Source organism: Populus euphratica, unplaced genomic scaffold (assembly GCF_000495115.2).
Source record: "Populus euphratica unplaced genomic scaffold, PopEup_1.0 scaffold190.1, whole genome shotgun sequence".
NCBI lineage: Eukaryota > Viridiplantae > Streptophyta > Magnoliopsida > Malpighiales > Salicaceae > Populus > Populus euphratica.
This window is the reverse complement of record NW_011500068.1, coordinates 12507-32319: the sequence shown is the minus strand read 5'-3', so window position 1 is coordinate 32319 and position 19813 is coordinate 12507. Positions and strand designations below refer to the sequence as shown.

Genomic DNA, 19813 nt, shown 5'->3' with positions numbered 1-19813 from the left:
TCCCTTGCTTCTCTTTCTTCTAAGTCTTAGTATTTAGCTTTTAAAAATTCAAATTATATCCTCAAGTTTGTATTTATTTTGGGTTTGGTCTTTTTTTAAAAAAAAATTGATGCTTCTTTAAGTTATTTTTTTTTAATTACTTCTCTTATCATATAATCTCATTTGATTTTTTTATCCAATCTAGTCCTTATTTTTTTTATTACTATTTTTTTTTATCTTTTGCATTATTATTATTTTTTATTTTGTCCTTGAAAATTTTATTTTATTTTATTTGGTTTCCAATTTTGGTTCTTATATTTTTATTGCTCCTTTTTTTTAATCATTTTCTTCATTTATTTTGCTTTTCAATTTAATCCCTTATCAGTTTTTTTCAATTATTTTTTGTGCATGTTTTAGTTATCATTGTTTTAATTTTAATTATTTTAATTTTTTGATTATTTGAAATTCTTCTTTGTGATTTTTTTGTGTTTCTCTTTTATAAGATAATTTTAGTCTCATGACCTAGTCCATCAATTTCAATGATGAACCCAGTTCAAGTTTAGTCGTTTTAAAGTTTTTTTAATTTTTTTTCATTTGAAATTGAATTATTGCACCTTGAACTTGATGATTTGTTTTACTTTCTTTTTTGTTAAGTTATTCTTACCTCATATCTTGGATCACAAGTTCGTTAAGTTAACTTGGGTTAACTCGGTTTTTTTAATTAATTTTTTTAGTTTTATCATTTGTTGTTGAATTACTAACCCTTAAACGTGTTTTATTAAATATTATTTAAAAGCAATTGCACACATCAACGCGTGATGAATTAGCTCAAATGCGAGGTGATCAAGTTAACTCGAATTAGCATGCATTTTCTTACTAAGTTTGTTTTTTATTGAACTTTTTTTTTTCAAGTACTTCTTTTCTTTTGAGTTGTGGATTTGTTAAATTAAGCTGAGTGAACTTGGATTTTATTCTTTAATATTATATTTTTTTATGTTTTTCATCTTTGATATTAGGTTACAGTCATAAACTTTACAATTTTTTTTTGTTTTTTTTCTCAGGTTATTTTAGTTTTATATCCTAATTTACATTTTAATAAATTTAACTAAATTTGTCTCCAATTATGCACACATCAACGCGTGATGAATTAGCTCAAGTGCAAGGTGATCAAGTTAACCCGAGTTAGCGTGCATTTTCTTACTAAATTTTTTTTTTATTGAACTTTTTTTTTCAAGTTTTTCTTTTGAGTTGTGGATTTGTTAAATTAAGCTGAGTGAACTTGGATTTTATTCTTTAATATTATATTTTTTTATGTTTTTCATCTTTGATATTAGGTTACAGTCATAAACTTTACAATTTTTTTTTGTTTTTTTTCTCAGGTTATTTTAGTTTTATATCCTAATTTACATTTTAATAAATTTAACTAAATTTGTCACCAATTATGATAGTTTGAATAGTTTGAATATTATCTTTTGCGTTGAAAAAATTTAGACCAGCTTCTAACTGCAGGCCACCTGTCTAGTTAGTACCAACCGGGTTGGTAAGGCCCCTCTCTTTTGGGCTTCTTCCGGCAAACCATTATCCTGGACTCATGTCCGTCAGCTTACTCGACAATTTGGAATGCCCCCTGGGAGCCCTCTTCAGAGGGTGCATGCAAAGTCGTGGAGGACCACCTCATTGTAGAACTCAAAACCAATTAGACAAGCCATTAAACAAAGCAAGAACAAGACTCAGGAGGACATTCATGTCATTGAGACAGTTTTATAACTACTTTGACAAGGTTTATAAGAAAAGAAACCCTGCACTAATGGAGGGTTACGACATATCACCTAATCAAAACGAGAAAAGATAAAACCTAAAAAGAGCATTATGTACTTGCTAGCTTTTACTAAACAAAATATCAATACCACAGATACATCTAATTTCATTGAAATTGGTTGCCTACAACAGTCCTCCACCGTTACACAACGTCGACCACCCAAATCCTACTTCATCTGGCTAATTTTACACAATACAACCTAATCAATAATATTATCCATAATCTAGTCATGTTCGCTTCATAATCGTTTGCTGTTAAGCCGAGGCATTACCATCTTCAAAGGACAGAGAGGATCACCTCCACAAAATCTCATTTACAAAGTTGTGCTCCTGCACAATTGTCTCACCAAAATGAACAAATATGAGAGAAAATCCCAGTATATGTATTAAAGCACCACTCTGAGAGATCTGCAATGCAAGACCTGCATAAGAAAGCAATTTTCAACAGCTGCATAAACTGGACAAAGGCATTTCAATGTGAGGATAAATATCTCCATTTGATGGCACAAAAAAGGTTCAATGAATTGGCAGTGGAGAGAATTACTTCTGCTCTGAATTGATAACAATAGTTTGTTTCAACCTTTAAAAAATCTCTAGGCCCATAGAGTGTACAGGCACACCATCACCTTCCCATGTAACATCCTTGGCCTTTGGATCTTTACTGATTAATTGCAGAGGCGCGTCCAACAGTGGTGGGTTCTGCACACATACAACATTCCAGAGATGTAGCCCTTGCTTAATCAAAATTGGTATTTCCAAGAACCAAAAGGAAACATTGTTTGGGCATGAGAAAACTAGGAAAGAATTATTCCTCCGACATTGATGGGAGTACTACCATGCAGCGTATGAGAGGCCAATTAATTCCACGGAAAAAAGGATGTTGTTTGATTTCATTAGCACCAGTTTTTGATCCTAATCGGATGGCAGGGTCTCTGTTCAGCAATGCATTAATCAATTGTCTGGCAGGAAGACTAACCTGGAACATCAAGATAGGTCAGTAAGCAAATAATTTGTCCAGAAGTTTCAACATTAATGATGACAGACAAATCTGCCCGCATTTATGTTTCAATATTAGTCATAAAGGAGAGAGATCTAAGTTCAAATTTACTCCAATCATCCCTAACCTAGTATTCTTTTTTAGATTTATATGATTAAATGTTCCGAGACCTCCCCTTATTGTGTTTTAACAAACAAATACGTAGAGTAACCAATTAAGTTAATTGATGTAACCCAAAGAAAGAAATCATTGCCATAGGGAGTTTGAACAGAAGTTATTTGTTCCTTTTCCAGGTTGAGGGACAAACCAAATCTCCAATGCGGACTGCTTTTATTGGACAGGAGAAGCAGTAATTAAGAGGGAAAAAATAATTTGGTTAAGACAGAAAGGGAGGAAAAAAGGAGAAATAGTACAAAGAAAAAGTAAAAAACCCAAGAACCAAAAACTAATTCTTTACATTTTCTATGAAAACATTTCAGATTTAAGCTTCAAAGTTTCTGATGATTCCTGCTTCCTAGGAAACAGAAGTTCCTGATGGCAAACAATGTTAGCAATATGTAAGGAGAGCACCATTCATCATTTTAATCACAAGAGGTGATAAAATATTGACAAACTCGAGAACTAAAAGGAAAAAAGTATTTTACGCAATTAAGATAACCTGTTGCAAGTTAAAGATCTTACTGGGATGCTGCTTGGGAAGGTGAGATCTTTGTGCAAAATGTTGGCAAATGTCTTTTGCCTGTTCTTGTTCTTTCCCCTGAAAGGTGTACGACCATATAGCATTTCATACAACAAAACACCTGAGTTCCAAAGTAATAAACAAAAAAATGATTAAAAAAGGAGACAAATCAAATAATGCATGATATCAAGGAGCAAATTATGCAGGAGCGGCAACTATCTTCAAATGCAAATAATATATCTTTTACTTCTCAGGCCTAAAAACTAAGGCAAAATTTCTCAAGCTGCGTAAACCATCCAATGACTGAACATGCAGCTTGCTAGCTATTTGTTTCAACCACCAAATATGTAACAGCACATGGTAATGACTGTAGGGCCCAATGCTACTGAGCAGTCATTGAGCTATCCTATCAAGATGATGATAGCACCAACAACTTTGCTTCTGCATAACAAGTAGTAAATCTAAAATGGGCATGCAATCCGTAGCATGTCATATTTGCCTATCAGGTGTGCATAACTGCAAACAGTTTCGATCACAGTAAAGGACAGCGTCATCAAACTGTCAGGTATACTTAAAGAAGCTTGAATAACATGCACAAATGAAATCTCTGTAGAAAAAACATTATGATTTCATCAATCAAGGACATTTTATGTTACACAAAAATGGCAGCTTTTGAGGCTTATATTTGCAATAAAATGGAAAAGAATAAAATGAGGAAAGAAAACAGAAGCCACAAAAATGGGATGCAATTAACATTTATGTATCACGTATGCACAATATGCTTACCAAGAGCCCACCAGTCAATTGCACTGCCGTGGCCCATGCCTGTGATTATTTCCTTAAATCAAGAAACTCATTAGAACTCGTGTATGAATAAAATACTATACAAAATTGCAGACATAATTAATTCCAAATTATGTAATAAACATGCTGTTTGATTGATTGATTGACATTGGTTGAATAAGCACTCACAAGCTTGTTTCAATAAGTTCGCTGAGAAGGATTTGAATACATGCGTGCATATTTCTTACCACAAGAAAAAAACCCGGTCTTGGAATATGATACAAATTCAAGTGCAGATCCGAATTTTCCAAGGAAAAAGAATAGCCTTTATAATATTAATAAGAACTGTCTTCAAAAACGACTGCATTCTTGAAGGGGAAAGAGACATGTTCCCTTTTCTATGAACAAAAATTCTTTAGGTTCAACGTAATCTAAAATCTTAGTGGCCAACATATTGGAGTTAATCTGTTAAAAATATGAGGTCATGAAATGAAGAAACACTTTGACTCCTTCAAATAGTTGTTTTAATTCCCACCATAAATTAAAAACTCAACAGCAGACTCAATCCAAGAAAATTGCTCTCAAGAACTTCCAAAACCATTCTAAATTCTTGTAGAACATAAACTTCCTAGGTATTACATGGATTAAATTATTTCAAGTAAACAAGTGTATATTAGTTCAGCACAAGTTAAATTCACCATACAGGAGCAATATATTCTTCAGTCCCAACAAAAGAATTTGTTTGTGTTACTGGTTCTGCAACAAACGTTGGTGGTGGTTGGCTCCTTGATCTTCTTCTCTTATTAGGTGGTGCATGCTCTATAATCTGCAGAGCACAGTTGAAATTAACATGTAAAATGAGCCCTGATTCCCACAATACAGTAGTTTTAGAAAATATGTAAACTTGTGATTCCAGCGTTATCACGGCATGCATGGTTAAAGGGAGCACACCAAAAAAAAAAAAATCCAAACAGCTTTTAGGGTGAGTGAAAGAGTAACATGTTCATGGTTCGTTAGTGCAAGGACAGAATCAAGCAATACCGCACAGTCCATGGTTTGCAGTTTTCCTTTATTCCACCCAATGCAAGGCATTGTTGAGTTACAGAATTGTATTTTGAAATCAAAGTGATAAAAATTGAAGACTTTAATAACTTCAAGAAACATTGATTAAAATTTTGTAGAAGTAAAAAGAAGGGGAAGATGGCCAGCCCACTATTCAATCATTTATCAAGAAGATAGGATGTAGTTGGTATAATGAATAACAGTGATCCATGGGTAGGAAGTCAAAGTGAAAGCAAATATGTAAGAAATGAAAAATATGGTCTTTTAACAGGAAGATAGTGCCATACTTGTGGTTTACAGGATGTCAAAAATGACAAATCAAAGTCACTCAAAACAATATGTCCATCCTTCTGAAGTAGAATATTTTCAGGCTTCAAGTCACGGTAAACCATTCCTGTACAATGTCATAAAATGAAGTTAAAATAAGAACCAGAAAGAAGACGAATTCCTTACAATTGATGCAATATATATATTATTATTAGAGAACCTACTCTGATGTGCACATCTACAAGGTGATTAAGCTTTTCTGGTTGATAGACCAACGTTGAAATTTAGGGTTTCAACCAAGATCTTTTCCCCAAAACAAAGACTATATTGACATATAAGCATGACACTCAAATCAATTATTTAAAGAAAGCCAGATAGAAACCAATTAGTATATGTTGTCTGGAAACTGAAAACAATGTTTTTCTCAGTTTAATAAATATCCCTATGAACTCAATGGCATATTTTATTGTGAAATCTATCCCCTCCAATGCACTTGCATCCATTATCACAAGAAATGACATCAACATAAAGGAGAATTAATTTTTGGAATAATGCGAAAGGAAAAGAGTGCACAAATGGATGTGCATCGCACATCATAGCATCTATAAAAAATGTGCAGAAGCATGGGGAATGAATACACTTGCATTCATTCCTCTGTAGTTTGGCATACTTTAAATCATGACAACTTGAAGAAACAAAGAATTAGACATGAGTTCTTATCATTTTTTGCTAGCATTGATGGTAACACACAATGCTGAGCTCCATTCAAACAGGATTTAGGATGATAGCAAGTTCCTAAGACTTCTAGCAATATTCTTGGACTTCAGCTCAGCCCTTGCATGCATTCTTCTTGGTGTTCTTCCGATTTATGACTTGAAAAGAAAACTAAAAACCTTAAACCAAAGCACAGAAAGCAAGGCATGCACTTTCTGTTCATGAAGTACCTAAACAATGAAGATATTCCAAGCCGATCACAACCTCCGCAGCATAGAACCTGGAGAATAGTAATAGTAATAGTAATAGAAAGCTTGTTCATATAAGAGGTAGTGATTCAGAAGGCAGCAATTGATATAGACAGTTAAAGTCGATATGGTTTGTGGTTAGGTCCTTTCAAAATTCTGTGATAAAAGTATTTGTTTGGTAAGAGAGCTCAATGATAAGGAAAATCTAGGCCTAAACATTAGCTTCTGGGTAAAGCGAAAGACAATCCCACACCTTTAGGTGCATGAACCAAATCCAAATTCTTATCATAATTAACCTTCACTGTAACGAAACTCTACGAGAAACAGTAATGAGTTTCTAAAATGGGAATAAAACAATTGTATTTGGAAATGGTAAGAGAAGAAATGGCTTTGGCATTTTAAGACATTAAACGAAGAACTGGGAGTACCTTGCAGATTCCTCCTTGAATAAATTCATGGGTTGCTTGTCAAGCAATGCAAATAACTCCCCACCAGGAAAAAAGTCTGTTATCAGGAATACATGTGTAGAAGTCTGACCAGATAAATAAAGATCAGCATATTTCACAGTATGCAATAGATCAGTAAATCTAAACAACAAGTATTGAAATTTTCAGCAAGAGCATTCCAGTAGTGATTTGACTAGGATCAACTGGATTTGAACCAGCGTAGGCATATTGCCACCGAATTTACAGTCCATTGAAATTAACTGCTCGGGCATCAACCCAAGAAGAAAAAATCCCAGACTTCTTAAGAATCCCCCATCAACTTCCTTTCGTATGTAATACCCTACCCTCAGGGGAATTTGAATCCCCGCTGCCTCCTTGAAAGAGAGATGTCCTGAACCACTAGACGATGAGGGCACATTTACCCGATCATCAGCACATTATACCGGCCAGAAAGAGAGAATTCTTTTAGATAGTATAGAGCGTAGCGTTGGATATGGTGCCATTTTCGAAAATGAGTTTATGCAATTTCTTCCTAGTGATGTTATTGTCAACAAATGATGGGATCTTGTTCGGATTCAAAGGTCGCTGCCTACTTACTTCTTTACTCCTCCACCTCACAGTCTATACCGCCTGCCTTGGTCTGAGTCGGGGCGGGTACACAGATTCATTATTGGGTTTTCTAGCAGTGAAGGTGCTGATGAGATGATGAACCAGATAGGTAAGAGGCCATTCAAATTCAATTTTTAGCTTGACTTTAAGATCTTATGCTTTTAAGCTGGTTCATCATCTTTAAAAAAAAAAAATGAATACGCACAAAAACAACAATGTAAGGCTGAAAAATAGCGGACCTGTGTATTTAAAATTAATTAAAAGAAGGGTAAATTACAATAACTCCTTCTGTACCCAAATTACAGAGACTGCCCAAAAGTTTGAAGATACAGCAGAAACCACTTTTGTACCCAAAGTAGCCATACTGATGGGTGATTTCGAAAATGGTAGGGGCATTTCGTGATATTTTCTTAAATATGGAGGATTTCAGTCAAATCATTAAACTTTTGGGTGGTTTGTGTAATTTCACAATAACTTAGGAGGACGATCACAATTTACCATTTAAAGAAGGAAAAATTATGAAATGATGGGGGGGAAGCAACCAAAAATAAAGCACCCTTAAAAATTCTAGAATTTCAGCCAAACAATAGTTGACTAGTTGCTTAGTTTGCAGTAGTAAAGAAAATAAGCATCTAGTCATCAGTTACTCATAAATAAGAAAACAGGAACTCGGGAACTTGCACGATAAATTTTATGAACGTAGGGAAAAAAAGAGAGAATACCTGAAAAGAAGTATACAGTGTTGGAAGAAAAGGATGATCCAAGTGTGAAATGATTTCCCTCTCAATACATGCTCGATGAACCTATAAAGTCATCGTATTGATTATTTATGTTATCAGACATGAGTTATTTTCAGCAGGAGATCTATGATGTTGCAGTTTCCATAACAGTCTGGGATATTGTGTAACTTAAATCAAGATAGGTTTCGAAGAGTCCATATAGCCTTCCTTTCTGTGAATCCAAGTTAATAGTTTGAAGTTTTTATTAGATAGTGTCATCTTGGTAGTTCTAAATCTTCAATTCTCACAGGATAAGAAAATAAGTGTCAAGAGTCTACATTATGTAGGTTTCATTTCTTAGCCGAAGTATGTATGTGTAATCATTCAGCTTTGACCACTCTCCAAGTGTTTTCATATATTTTCAATGGATAAATTTATATGTTTGATGCGTGCAGGAATTCGAATAATACAGAGTATCCTCACACTTTAAAGGACATAAAAGTGATCGGAAAAGGAAATTGTATGTTCTCAAAGTACATCTCATGTGGTGAAAATGTTTAAATAAAGAACATTTCAGAAACAAAACCAAGAAGATATAAAGAAAAGCTTAGGTCAATTTCAGGTAGCGTATACTACAACAGCACAAGTTATGTACGATCACAAAAAATATCAAATGAATATGAATTCAGTGATAAATATGATAGAAGTTGCTAGGTATCTCGGAAATAAATTTTGGTTCTTCACACCTTGTCAGGGTTTAGCATCATAGATTTTTCTATTGCCTTCATGGCATACAGCTCCCCTGCACCTTGAAGTTCCACTAAATGCACACTGAAAGACATAAAAATGGTTTAACATAAACATTGGAAAACTCTATTGACATGTGAGCAGAAATAAGCCAGTCACAGTTCAAGCCTGATATGATCAACAGAAAGGCCGCACAAGAAAAGGAACTGAGCAGCCATTAGAGTGGTCAACAATAAAGAAAAGCTGTCATGATGCTTTCTTCCACTATTTATTTTCAATCTACAAAAACACAGTAAAATGTGATGGAAATCAACAGCAACTAAAAATAAAAAATAAGAACACTCATGGAAGCCTCCTATCGAACTAAATGAAAACAATTTTCAAGTGTACAAACTGCAAGCTGCCTCGCTCATTAGTTTTGACCATCCTTCTTCCCTTGAAGTTGTACAGAAGAGAAGAGAAAATTAATCTCACCAAATACAGCTTTATCATGATTCCAAGCAAAACCAACATTACATGTGCAGACAATAGAGGAAAAGGGGAAAGAGAAAAACAAATCAAGTTGGAAATAGATTAATGACCATCATAAATCATGACACAGATCCATGCACAACGCACCCATTTCAATTAAAGAACTAGTAGAGACATGATAATACCTGCCAGTATCACCACAGCCCAAGGGTTTTATGGGCTTGAAATGATGTAGCCCAATTTCTTCACCACGAGAAGTGATCTGAATACCAAATGGATTGATTTTAACATGCAAAACAAGTAGAGTTAATAAGAAGAGAGCTGTAAAACAAAACAAACATCAAGCTTCTGATTTCAGAAAGATGGGGTAGTATTTGTTTTTCTGGCAAATTTGCTTGAAAAGGAAGACATAGGTTTCTCTCATGATTTATGAGAATGACTTCTTTTCTAGTTGTCTGTCTCCTAAAAGAAAATGGAGCCTAGGCAAGTTGCATGAAAAGGATAGCATAGATTATTTTACATGTATAGCCGAATCCCTTCTCGTTATTACCACCACAATTGCTTTGTTAATAAAGTCTACTGAGAGTAATTTATTAATCCATTCTTACACTTATGCAAATGAAAGTGAGCTCATAATTAAATAGACATTAGATGGTATCAAGCTACCAGCACGCAATACTTTTTTAGCATTTATTGCGCCTAAATCTTGCAACTTATCACTTCCTCATTTTATTCTGCCTTAGAGAAAGCTGGCTCGCTAATTGGGTGCGTTTGGTAAGTTAGACGAAACAGGAGGGGTGGGACTAGACTGAACTGGACAGAACAAGTAGCTGTCCTATCTTTTGTTTGGTGTACATTGAATTGGACAACCACTTCGTTTTGTGTATGACGAGTAAACCTGTCATAGCATAATATAAGGATGATAATACCCTGATAATATAATTTCTCATGTATATAAATATAAAAATAATAATCTAATTCTTTTTTGAATATGTTCAAGTCATATAATTAATTTATATTAAAGATAGATCATTTTATATTATTTTATTTAGTTCTTACTTTTACATAAATAAAAAATTCATTTTTATTATTAATTTTTTATTTTAAATCATGTTCCAAATAATTAATTTCTTTTATTTAAAAAATAAATATTTTTTCTTAATTTAATTTATTTTCATAATAATATATTAAAAAATCCAAAGTTCAAAAGAACGAAGAATACTTTCAAATTTAAGGGAAATAGGTGTGGATAGCATAAAAAACATGCTTGAGTAAGTTTTGTTCCATGAGACAGCACAAGCTTGTCCCCATGAGGTGGTGCATGGTGCAGAAATTTAGACATGGGACATGACAAAAACCATTTTTTGTCCCCTGTACCAAACGGGTCCTAAATACATGGAAAGATGCAGTATTTGTCATGCCGGGCATTAACACAACTGTGATCATGTCTGTCCGTGAATGACTTGCAGAGTTCCACTCTACATGGAGATTTATCCCAACAAATTGATGCACACTGTGCAATATGTACAATTGAATATCATTGCAGTGTGAGAGTGGTAGGTTAACTTTATTAATAAGCACCTTTTGTATTGCAGTCCAAGAAGGACTATCCTTTTTGTGAGGTCGTGGAAAGACAGTCTGGGAATGAATTGCCCACAAATCTTCGGGTCCCTGGAAAATATTATTACTCATAAGATGCATGAACAATGACATGACTACAATTTCTCAAACAGTTAACAACTTTCTGAAAAGACATAAAAAGTTGCGGGGAAGCATGAAAATGGAAGTAAGAGAATAAGTTGACTATTGAAGGACTCCATCAGTCTACATTATATATAAACCCTATACGTAAGCTCAACTTTCTAATAGCACTGCAGAAGTCAGTACTAAAATCAACCCATTTTGTGTACTAAGACTCTAAAATTATACATACTGAGATATGCTCTTGTAAACCCATTAACTTAAGCATTTTCTGTTATTTGGACGTAAATTAAGGTTTCTGTAATCTTTTGGGTCAAGTGATTCCTGACACGTAAAATTCTGAAGCAATTTTATTTGTTTTGGAAGATCTAGATATTCAGTACATTTTATTTGTTTTGGAAGATCTAGATACTGTCAGTCTTCAATTTCAGTAACCAAGCAATTTATTACAATATCCAGCATCCTCCTCACAATTCATCAATGTGATATTGAGAATTTAAAAGACATAAAGGCCAAAAGAAGAGGCAGATCATCATTTGGATGAAGGTAAATGGCATCAGCTAGTTATCATTCCTAACCTGAAGTGGAGAGAATACCTTACCAAGTTGGCATCAGGAAGTTCTCGAACAGCTTCATCCACATTTTCTGCAGTAGCTTTAACCTGATAAAGAAACATTTGTAAAAGAATTAAGAGTTTGTGGGTGTGAATGCACATGGCAGATTTCTAACTAAGAAATGTTCTCTGACATTTACTAGAGCTAACCCAATTTCTCATTCTCACACAAATATACAAGTTAGTTCTGCAACTCCTTCTGACTTTCTTACCACTGTCGCTAGATAGAGCATTCATTGGCAGACCAAAATATTAGTTTATACCATGATAAAGGATGTCAGGAGGGTGGTTTCAACTTTCATTAGAGCATACAGGAGGAGACGAGTGAAACAGCATAGGCTTAACTATGAAGAGAAGGGAGAAGCTAGTGAATTTCTAGAAGTAATGCAGAGGCATAGTTTAACCCTATTCTGAGTGTCCTAATTACATTTCAGTAAATAATACAAATATGGGGACTCTTATCAGTGTCCAGTCAGTTTAACCGAATTAATAATTGTGAATCCTGATTTCGGTTAGCTGGTTCAATTATTTAGCTTACCTAACATGGTGGACACTGGACTATGATGTCTACTGACCAAGGAAAAACAATGGAAAGAACCGCATACCAACTTAGCACTTTGCTGTTCTGTTGCCTCTGAGAGGCGGTTTCGCAGGGGTTCCACATGATCACTTCCATCCAGTTGAACACCAATGAAGTATTGAAGTTCACCCTACATAAAAATACGAGACTCATGACAACGAGTCAGACCAGAAGATTCGATATAACTGACTTGAAAATGGAGGTGATTATTGTTGGATCGAGTCTCAAATGAAGGAGGCAGGAAAAAAGAACAAGATAAAAGATACTGTACAATACCAAAAGTGGTTAAACATTTTGGTGAGGAACCAACCCAACAATAAGAATGAGAAAGAAATGCGGAACATCTAAATAAAGCCCCACAAATTCATAGCATAAGATTATCGGTCAAGAAAAACAAACAGTTTAGAGAGCCTGAGAGAAAACGGAAACACAGAGATATTGATTCACCAAGGGAAAACTATGTGGTAACAGTGTGGGCGCCTACTTATCAAATGTTCTAGATTAAGGGCATCCATTCAGATGGATTCTCATTGGTAAAATTAGCATTACTTGAAAAAAATGATTGAGGTACATGGTATGGTACAGGGATCACACGTGAATAATACAAAAAAGGGCTGGAGATAGTGAGAACACAAGCACAGTGTGCAGTGTGAGGATTGTGAATTGACATGACAACCACAGAAAAAGATAAATGATTGCATGCGAGTGTTGGTGTAAGTCTTACAACCCGAAGGAAGAAGGAAAAGGTGACAACAATGGGCCGAGGCCCAAGATACCAAAATGATCAACCAGTTTAGTTTAGATCCTGCCACACAATCACTAGACCAGCAAGAATTACAGCCCAAGATCAACCAAGAAAGTCGAAGAATTGTCTCCAATAACAATCATATTGCTACCTTTTGGTCACGCACAGGCTGCAAGTGAAGTAAGTTCCAGAATTTCTTTCCTGCATGTAATGAAACATAAAAATTCATGATGGTGCACAAAATTGACTAAATATTATGTCTGCATTAAGAAGCAATAAAATTTCCTCCAAAACATTGTATCATAGAAAACTTTCAAAAAAATTGTGAATTCTCTTTGAAGCATTCAAGGATTCTTCAAACAAATTATGAATTCTCTTTCTAACATTCAAGAATTAATGAGACAGTTACAACATTCAGCTAAAAAAGGTGTACACTTGCAATATCATCAAATTGAAATCACATACTTACCACTCTTGGTGTAGTTGATCAATTGAACAGTGATTTCTCTTTGTTCTCTGATGGCATCTCTTATCTTTGAGACAGTTGATTGATCTGTTTCAGGTCCTTCAAGAAATCTGTATAATTAACAAAGTATAATGGTGTTTCAATTGTTGATAAAGTACATAGTCAAAGAGCAGAAGATGGTTAAACTGATGCTGTTATGTTTGTGTGATTCGTATTGAAAAGGAAATTAAGCATATCAGTGTTCAATTTGTAGCAACAAAGTGTTTCCACAAAAAAAAAATATATGAAGTACAGAGATAATAGAATCATGAGCACCAGCATAGATCTGATCTTAACATTCCACTTAACTAGTAAACTAGCCACCCTAAATAAAGTCCCACCAATACTGGTGTTTTGAAAACATTGCAAGTAATTAAAATTTTACAGGTTCATCTTAACTTTCTCCCTGCCTATTTAATACTTTGAACCATCAATATCCACAATGTAAGCAGAAGTTAAAAATTTATAGTTTCATAATGGTATCATATATCCCCTGGAATTTCAAAAATATTTACACATGAGATAAACTGAAGAATAGGTAGATATATGGCTATTGTGGAACACAAAGTGACATTATGTTTATTTGGGAAAGACATGATAAGAACTGACATTAATTAAGAATGATAGGGCATAAGTACTATATGTAAAAAATGGAGTACAACTTGAAGGCTGATAAAATGGGAGGTACACGCAAAAAAAGTGAAGATAATAGTCACTACTGAATGAAGACATTAAATGTACTGAATTTCATACCGACAGTTTCTTCCCAAAATTTCTTCTCGAGTGTATTCTGTTAGTTCAAGAAAGCCATCAGAAGCATATATCTGCACAGTAAAGCTGAATTAATACAATATGCCAGCGGGCTGCATACACACAACACTCAATAGTTGCTTGCAAGAAGTATAATGCTAACATAGAGAAAGGACAGAGAATATATTTTGCTTTGTGGAAGAAAAGAATAGACTCCAGAGTTGATAATAATTCAAATGCAAATAAATATTTGATAAACTTGTATTGATTTCACAATCCCACTAGTTAGCTGGTCAATTTTCCAAAGCGGGACAAGCATGAGTTGATAATGTGGTTTGTGGTGCTTTTTAATTGAAAATATATTAAAATAATATTTTTATATATATTTTTTTAGATATAAATGCATCAAAATTTAAATTAAAATAATATTTTTATATATTTTTTTTTAGATATAAATGCATCAAAATTAAAAAAAACACTTAAAAAATATTAATTTAATATCTTTTCAAATAAAAAATAATTTTACAAATACGTTTAACCATGAAAACAAACACTTCTTAAATCCCACTAGCTGTTTCAGAGTGTAACTTGTACATTTGGTACGGGGTGTAAAGAAAATACTACATTGTGCTTTCTGTTTCTATAGTCAAATTTCCATGCCTTCATTGACCGTGGGTCAAATAACTAATGTGAATCTGAGTTCTTGAAATAGAACTGTTCTATAAAACCTTTTGTGCTCTATCCTCGACACATGACATTTAGTGTAGAAATCAAATATGAAGGAAAGCATATAAAAGCCAGAGTAATCCATTTCCACATTACAAGCTCCTCCTCTTCCCCTCATTTATATGTTAATGAGTTGATGTGAGAAAAGCTTTTGATCCCCGGCCTCTAGCATGGAAGCAAGGAGGCTTCAGATAGCTAACTAGGTAGCCTATTCCTTTACTCATGTGCTCAAAACGAACTCTTACATTCAAGAGGTACTGGACAATGACGAGACAAACAGTTAGAAGAAAGTCGTAAAAGTGAGTAGATGCCTTACAATAGGGTTATCAGGAAGCCTAGGATCTGTGATCACAAAATTATTTTCAATGCGTTCCAATTTAGTAGCTAAATCAAATCCTTGGCGGATGTCCCTTTCCCATTCAGCACGGTCCCAGCTGTCAGAGAGTTCAATGTCTTTAGTCACCAAAATCTCAGGCTCAATAGCTGGTGGTCCTTCATGCTTTACCGCGGAAATTATAGACTTTGATTTGAGCCTGATGAGAAGGACAATATCGCACAAGTGATGCATCGATTTAATGTTTTAGAGTATGATTTAAATGTAAGGTTTGAGAGTCGAACATAGCCGGAAGTGGAGCAGCCATACTAACCCCATCAAGGGAATGCGAGGTGATTTTTTGAAGTTTTTGGCAGTGGGGGTTTGAGAGACATTGCTTGGAGTGAGTCTACTAGGGAGGGTGAAGCTGTCAAAATCGATGGATATAGGGAGAAGATAATCGGGGTGATCACAAGTGTCATGACTCGCAGTGCGAGAGGGAGATTTGGGATGCTTGAGAGTTTGGACAACTTCAGTAATGCAATCCAAAGCGTTAGCCTTCTGACGAGCTGACAAGTCAAATCATTATAATTATAACTATAATAATTAATAGAAGAAATCGAATATTTGAGGGGACTAGAAATTAATATTAATAAAGGAAATGAAAAGGGCAGAAAATATGGGGAAATCAATCAATGGTAGATACCATCATAGTGGATTAATGACCTGGGCAATCCATTTGGGCGAAAAGCCTCGTCGTTAACACCTTCCGTATATTTGCTGACCTCCACCTGCATTCTGCAATCACCGAAACCCCGTGCTAATTTAATTTAATTTAATTTATACGAAAATTCAATCAATCCAATCCATTCCAATTAGTAAAGAAGTTAAAATGGAGCGTACCCGATGAATTTGATAGCGTTCCCACGACCATCCTTGATAGGGGTGACGGTGAGAAGATTCCAGAAAGGAGTGCCATTCTTCTTGTAGTTGAGAAGCCTCCCACAGTAACTTGTCCCATTCTTGACGGCATCTCGTATCTTCGCCACTTCATTCCGGTCCGTATCTGCTCCCTGCAGAAACCGGCTGCATTTCCAACAAACAAATACCACCACACAAATATTGAATTAATTACTAATTTCTTGGGAAATCAAATTGAAGTAACCATTTCTTCTATTGAATCGACAATACCGAGCTTAGCTACAGCCCGAGTCCTTCCCTTGTGTTTCGCTTTTCCCGCTTTCCCCAATACTCCGCTACCGCTACGACTCCACTGACAATTGTTTCGTTTTTTTTTTTTTCCTTCCAATTTGTGACATGCTATGTTTTATATTTATTTTACTTTACATACTACTATTTTTCCTCTAATTTCTTGATTTTCTTACGAGGGAAAAAAAACGAGATTCAGAATTTTAACAAAAAAGTGGAATGGTTAACATCTTTTTATATAGTAATATATTAATTAATTAGTGGTTGCTACTTGGTAGCTCACCAGTTCCTTCCAATAACTTCCTTTGACGAATAGCCGGTCATGGTAAAAAAACCACCGCTTGCATACATGATAGGGCAGTCTGGTTTGGTGGCATCGGAGACCACAAACGTTTGCTGCAATGTTGCCAGAGCATCCTTCAGCTCTTGGGATACCCTTGGAAAGGCTCCTCCTGCTCCGTCTTCCTCTGATGTTCTCGTTGAATCCACCAAAAACGAGTTCTTTTTGCTTGTATCTCCTCCATCATCTTCCAGTTGTTCTGATCTGATTCCTGTAGCTTTAAAACTACCTTCTCCTACATCTGACCTCACAACCAATCCCCATTCTGCACTCCTTGCTGCAATGCTAGCTTCGGTTAGTATCTTATTGGAAGAGGAGGAGGAGGAGGAGGAGGGTTGTCGGTTAGAATTATCTTATTGGAAGAGGAGGAGGAGGAGGGTTGTCGGTTAGAGGATGAATTATTATGATTAGATGAGGTTCCGTGATCATCATCTTTTCCGGCTTTAACCCTAGTACAGCTCCCACACACATTCAATTCATCTGAAATGGCATCGTCATCATGATCAGAGGTGATCTTGGACTTTCTTTCAAATGCCATCCACTTGTTCACAGGCTCTCTGCTGCTACGGGAAGTAGATTTGATAGTTGGAGTTTGAGATGATCCCGATCCCTCTTCCACTGAATGGACCTCTATTGATCCACTGCCATCACTTGTAACATTATTAATATTATGAGGATCGTAAACCTCCATTGATCTCCGCGGTTGATCATCCATAGAAGAGTTTGTCTTTGGTTTTTCCATATTTAGACTTCTGATCTCGATAAATCACCTATATGGCAACATCCCAACATTATGGAGAAATAAAGACAAGTCGGGTAAAAATGTTTGATTATGTTAATAACTGAGCGCATACTCCATCAAAATAAATTGAAAACTAACTAGCTAGTGCTTTAAACTAAGAATTCACCGAGAGGAAACGGTCTCTGATTCGGGGACTGAAAATTCTTAATATAAAAGCAATCAATTCTGAGAAAACATGAAGCAAACAGTGCTGGAGAATTCGGAACAGGTGTGACACAGTGCGTAATAACGAAACAATAAGCTGAGTTGTGAGCCTGCAAAGATTTGATCAACTACTTGACTAAGAAACGGTTGTATTATGTCCCTTGAGATTCAAGCATGTATATTCTTATGACATTATTGTACATAACTCCATCGGTACATTTAATGCCGAAACAGTTGAGCAGGAGATTAAGGAGGCAGAGATGAGAGCACAGTATCAAATATTGGACCTAAAACAACAGAGAAAAGAAACAGAGAAAGGCATGCAGTAGCAGTAGCAGCAGCTTAGAGCGGAAGAATTAATTGAGACCTTTCTCGCGTACGTACGGTTCAGATCAGCAACAGTAGTAAGGAATTAGACTTCAAGAGTAGCTAGCTAGCTCTTCTAGCTGGAAATGAATCAGCCATAGCAGCTCGCTCATAAATTAGTTCACGGAAACAACGATCTACAAGGTTTTTGATTTTGGTAATTAAGCTGCTAGCCAGCTAGCTATTATTGCCGACCTTGCCGATCCCTGCAGTCACCGTTGAAGTAGTATATAATACGGCGTGCGTGCAGTAAATGAAGGAATAGTTTCTTCCTTGTTTTGAATTCAATTGGAAGAAAAATCAGGAGGTGGGGGTGGGAATCAGATAACGTTTCATTTTGCGCCAAGAATTTTAATGTACCCAACGATCTTGACCCCTTATTAAAATTCAAAGATAAATATCTCTTTGTTTTTTGTGACTTGTAATGAAGAATCGACGATTTTGCTTTATAAAAATCTCTCATTTAAATGTTTTTTTAGAGATAAAATGATTTTTTTTTCTTGGTTTATTTATTATTTATGAATGGTTAAGAGGTCTTGATATTACATTAATCTTTTATATAATTCAATAATTATGTTGCTCTTAAAAGTAAATGATTAATTAACTATAGTTTAGGTTTTTTTTTTCTAGCATTTCATATTTGTAGTTAGAGTGTAATTATTTTATTGTCCTTTATTCATTTGTAATTGCAAAATGATTTTTTTTATAATTATATTTGAGTTTTGAGGATAGGACGGTAATTTTGAATAAAAAAATCAGTTAAAAGTTCCCAATGCTTGGGTTTATATGTGTATATCTAAATGTGGTAGTCAAAAAATTAATTATGTTACATCACTTGATTCGTCTTAACCTTCTTTTTTTTTTTTTATTAACATCAAATTAATTATGTTACATCACTTGATTCGTTTTAACCTCCTTTTCTTTCATGTGTAATGAGTGTGCTCGTTAGGCCTCTAATAAGTCGTTGACATATTTTTTTTTTATCTTTCTATATTTCCTCCTAGAAAATTATGTTTGGCACAGAAGGAGCAAACCCCTTGATCCCAAGCTCTTACCACTTGGCCACCACCTAAATGGTTATTACACATGAGTATGCTCATTGGGCCTCTAATGAGTCGTTGACATCTTTTTTTTTTATCTTTCTATATTTCTTTTATTAGATTCGGTCCTCATTATTTTAATTTATTTTTTTATTTTGTTAATCAATTTGTTTTTGTTATTTTCTTTTGATTTTGTCCTTAAGTTTTTTATATATATCTATTTGTTTTGTTTTAATTCATTTATTAAATTTTTTTTTTTGTTTTAATTGTATCTTTTTTTAATTATTTTTTTATCAGATTTGGTCCTTGTTATTTTAATTTATTTTTTTATTTTGTTAATCAATTTGTTTTTGGTGTTTTAGAATCCATCCTTTTAGTTTTGATTTAGTTTAGCCCTTTCTCTTTTTTTAAAGTTTATTTGTTTTCAATTTGATTCTTCA

At 34.6% G+C, this 19813-nt stretch overlaps 1 protein-coding gene across 3 annotated transcripts; it reads right to left on the bottom strand.

The window, feature by feature from the left end:
- Positions 1-1724: 1724 nt before the first annotated feature.
- On the bottom strand, positions 1725-18663 carry LOC105108285 (phototropin-2-like). Of its 3 annotated transcripts, XM_011002539.1 has the most exons (25): positions 18335-18662; positions 17414-17791; positions 16965-17369; positions 16376-16558; positions 16179-16270; positions 15807-16041; positions 15476-15692; positions 14437-14507; positions 13648-13754; positions 13330-13379; positions 12459-12563; positions 11842-11901; positions 11121-11210; positions 9725-9801; positions 9068-9152; positions 8325-8405; positions 6976-7079; positions 6530-6579; positions 5606-5712; positions 4960-5082; positions 4260-4311; positions 3476-3594; positions 2633-2773; positions 2342-2496; positions 1725-2219 (listed from the first exon to the last, which is right to left on the bottom strand). In XM_011002539.1, exons 2-24 carry the CDS (start codon positions 17761-17763, stop codon positions 2380-2382), a joined length of 3021 nt encoding a protein of 1006 aa, XP_011000841.1. In that variant the 5' UTR covers positions 17764-17791; positions 18335-18662; the 3' UTR covers positions 1725-2219; positions 2342-2379. The 3 variants fall into 3 exon arrangements, with proteins under 3 accessions (XP_011000841.1, XP_011000843.1, XP_011000842.1); XM_011002541.1 differs by having other exon boundaries at positions 1725-2496; positions 16965-17323; positions 17374-17791; positions 18335-18663; XM_011002540.1 differs by having other exon boundaries at positions 1725-2496; positions 16965-17349; positions 17400-17791; positions 18335-18663.
- Positions 18664-19813: the final 1150 nt, after the last annotated feature.

What these genes read in the sequence shown, in the direction of transcription:
- LOC105108285 (XM_011002539.1), bottom strand. Translation starts at nt 17,763, where the DNA reads ATGGAAAAACCAAAGACAAACTCTTCTATGGATGATCAACCGCGGAGA. An exon ending in CTTGGACTGCAATACAAAAG is followed by an intron (nt 9,802 to 11,120) that starts GTGCTTATTAAT and finishes TTTGGTATTCAG; the next exon opens with ATCACTTCTCGTGGTGAAGA. An exon ending in TTCAAGGAGGAATCTGCAAG is followed by an intron (nt 6,580 to 6,975) that starts GTACTCCCAGTT and finishes ACTATTCTCCAG; the next exon opens with GTTCTATGCTGCGGAGGTTG.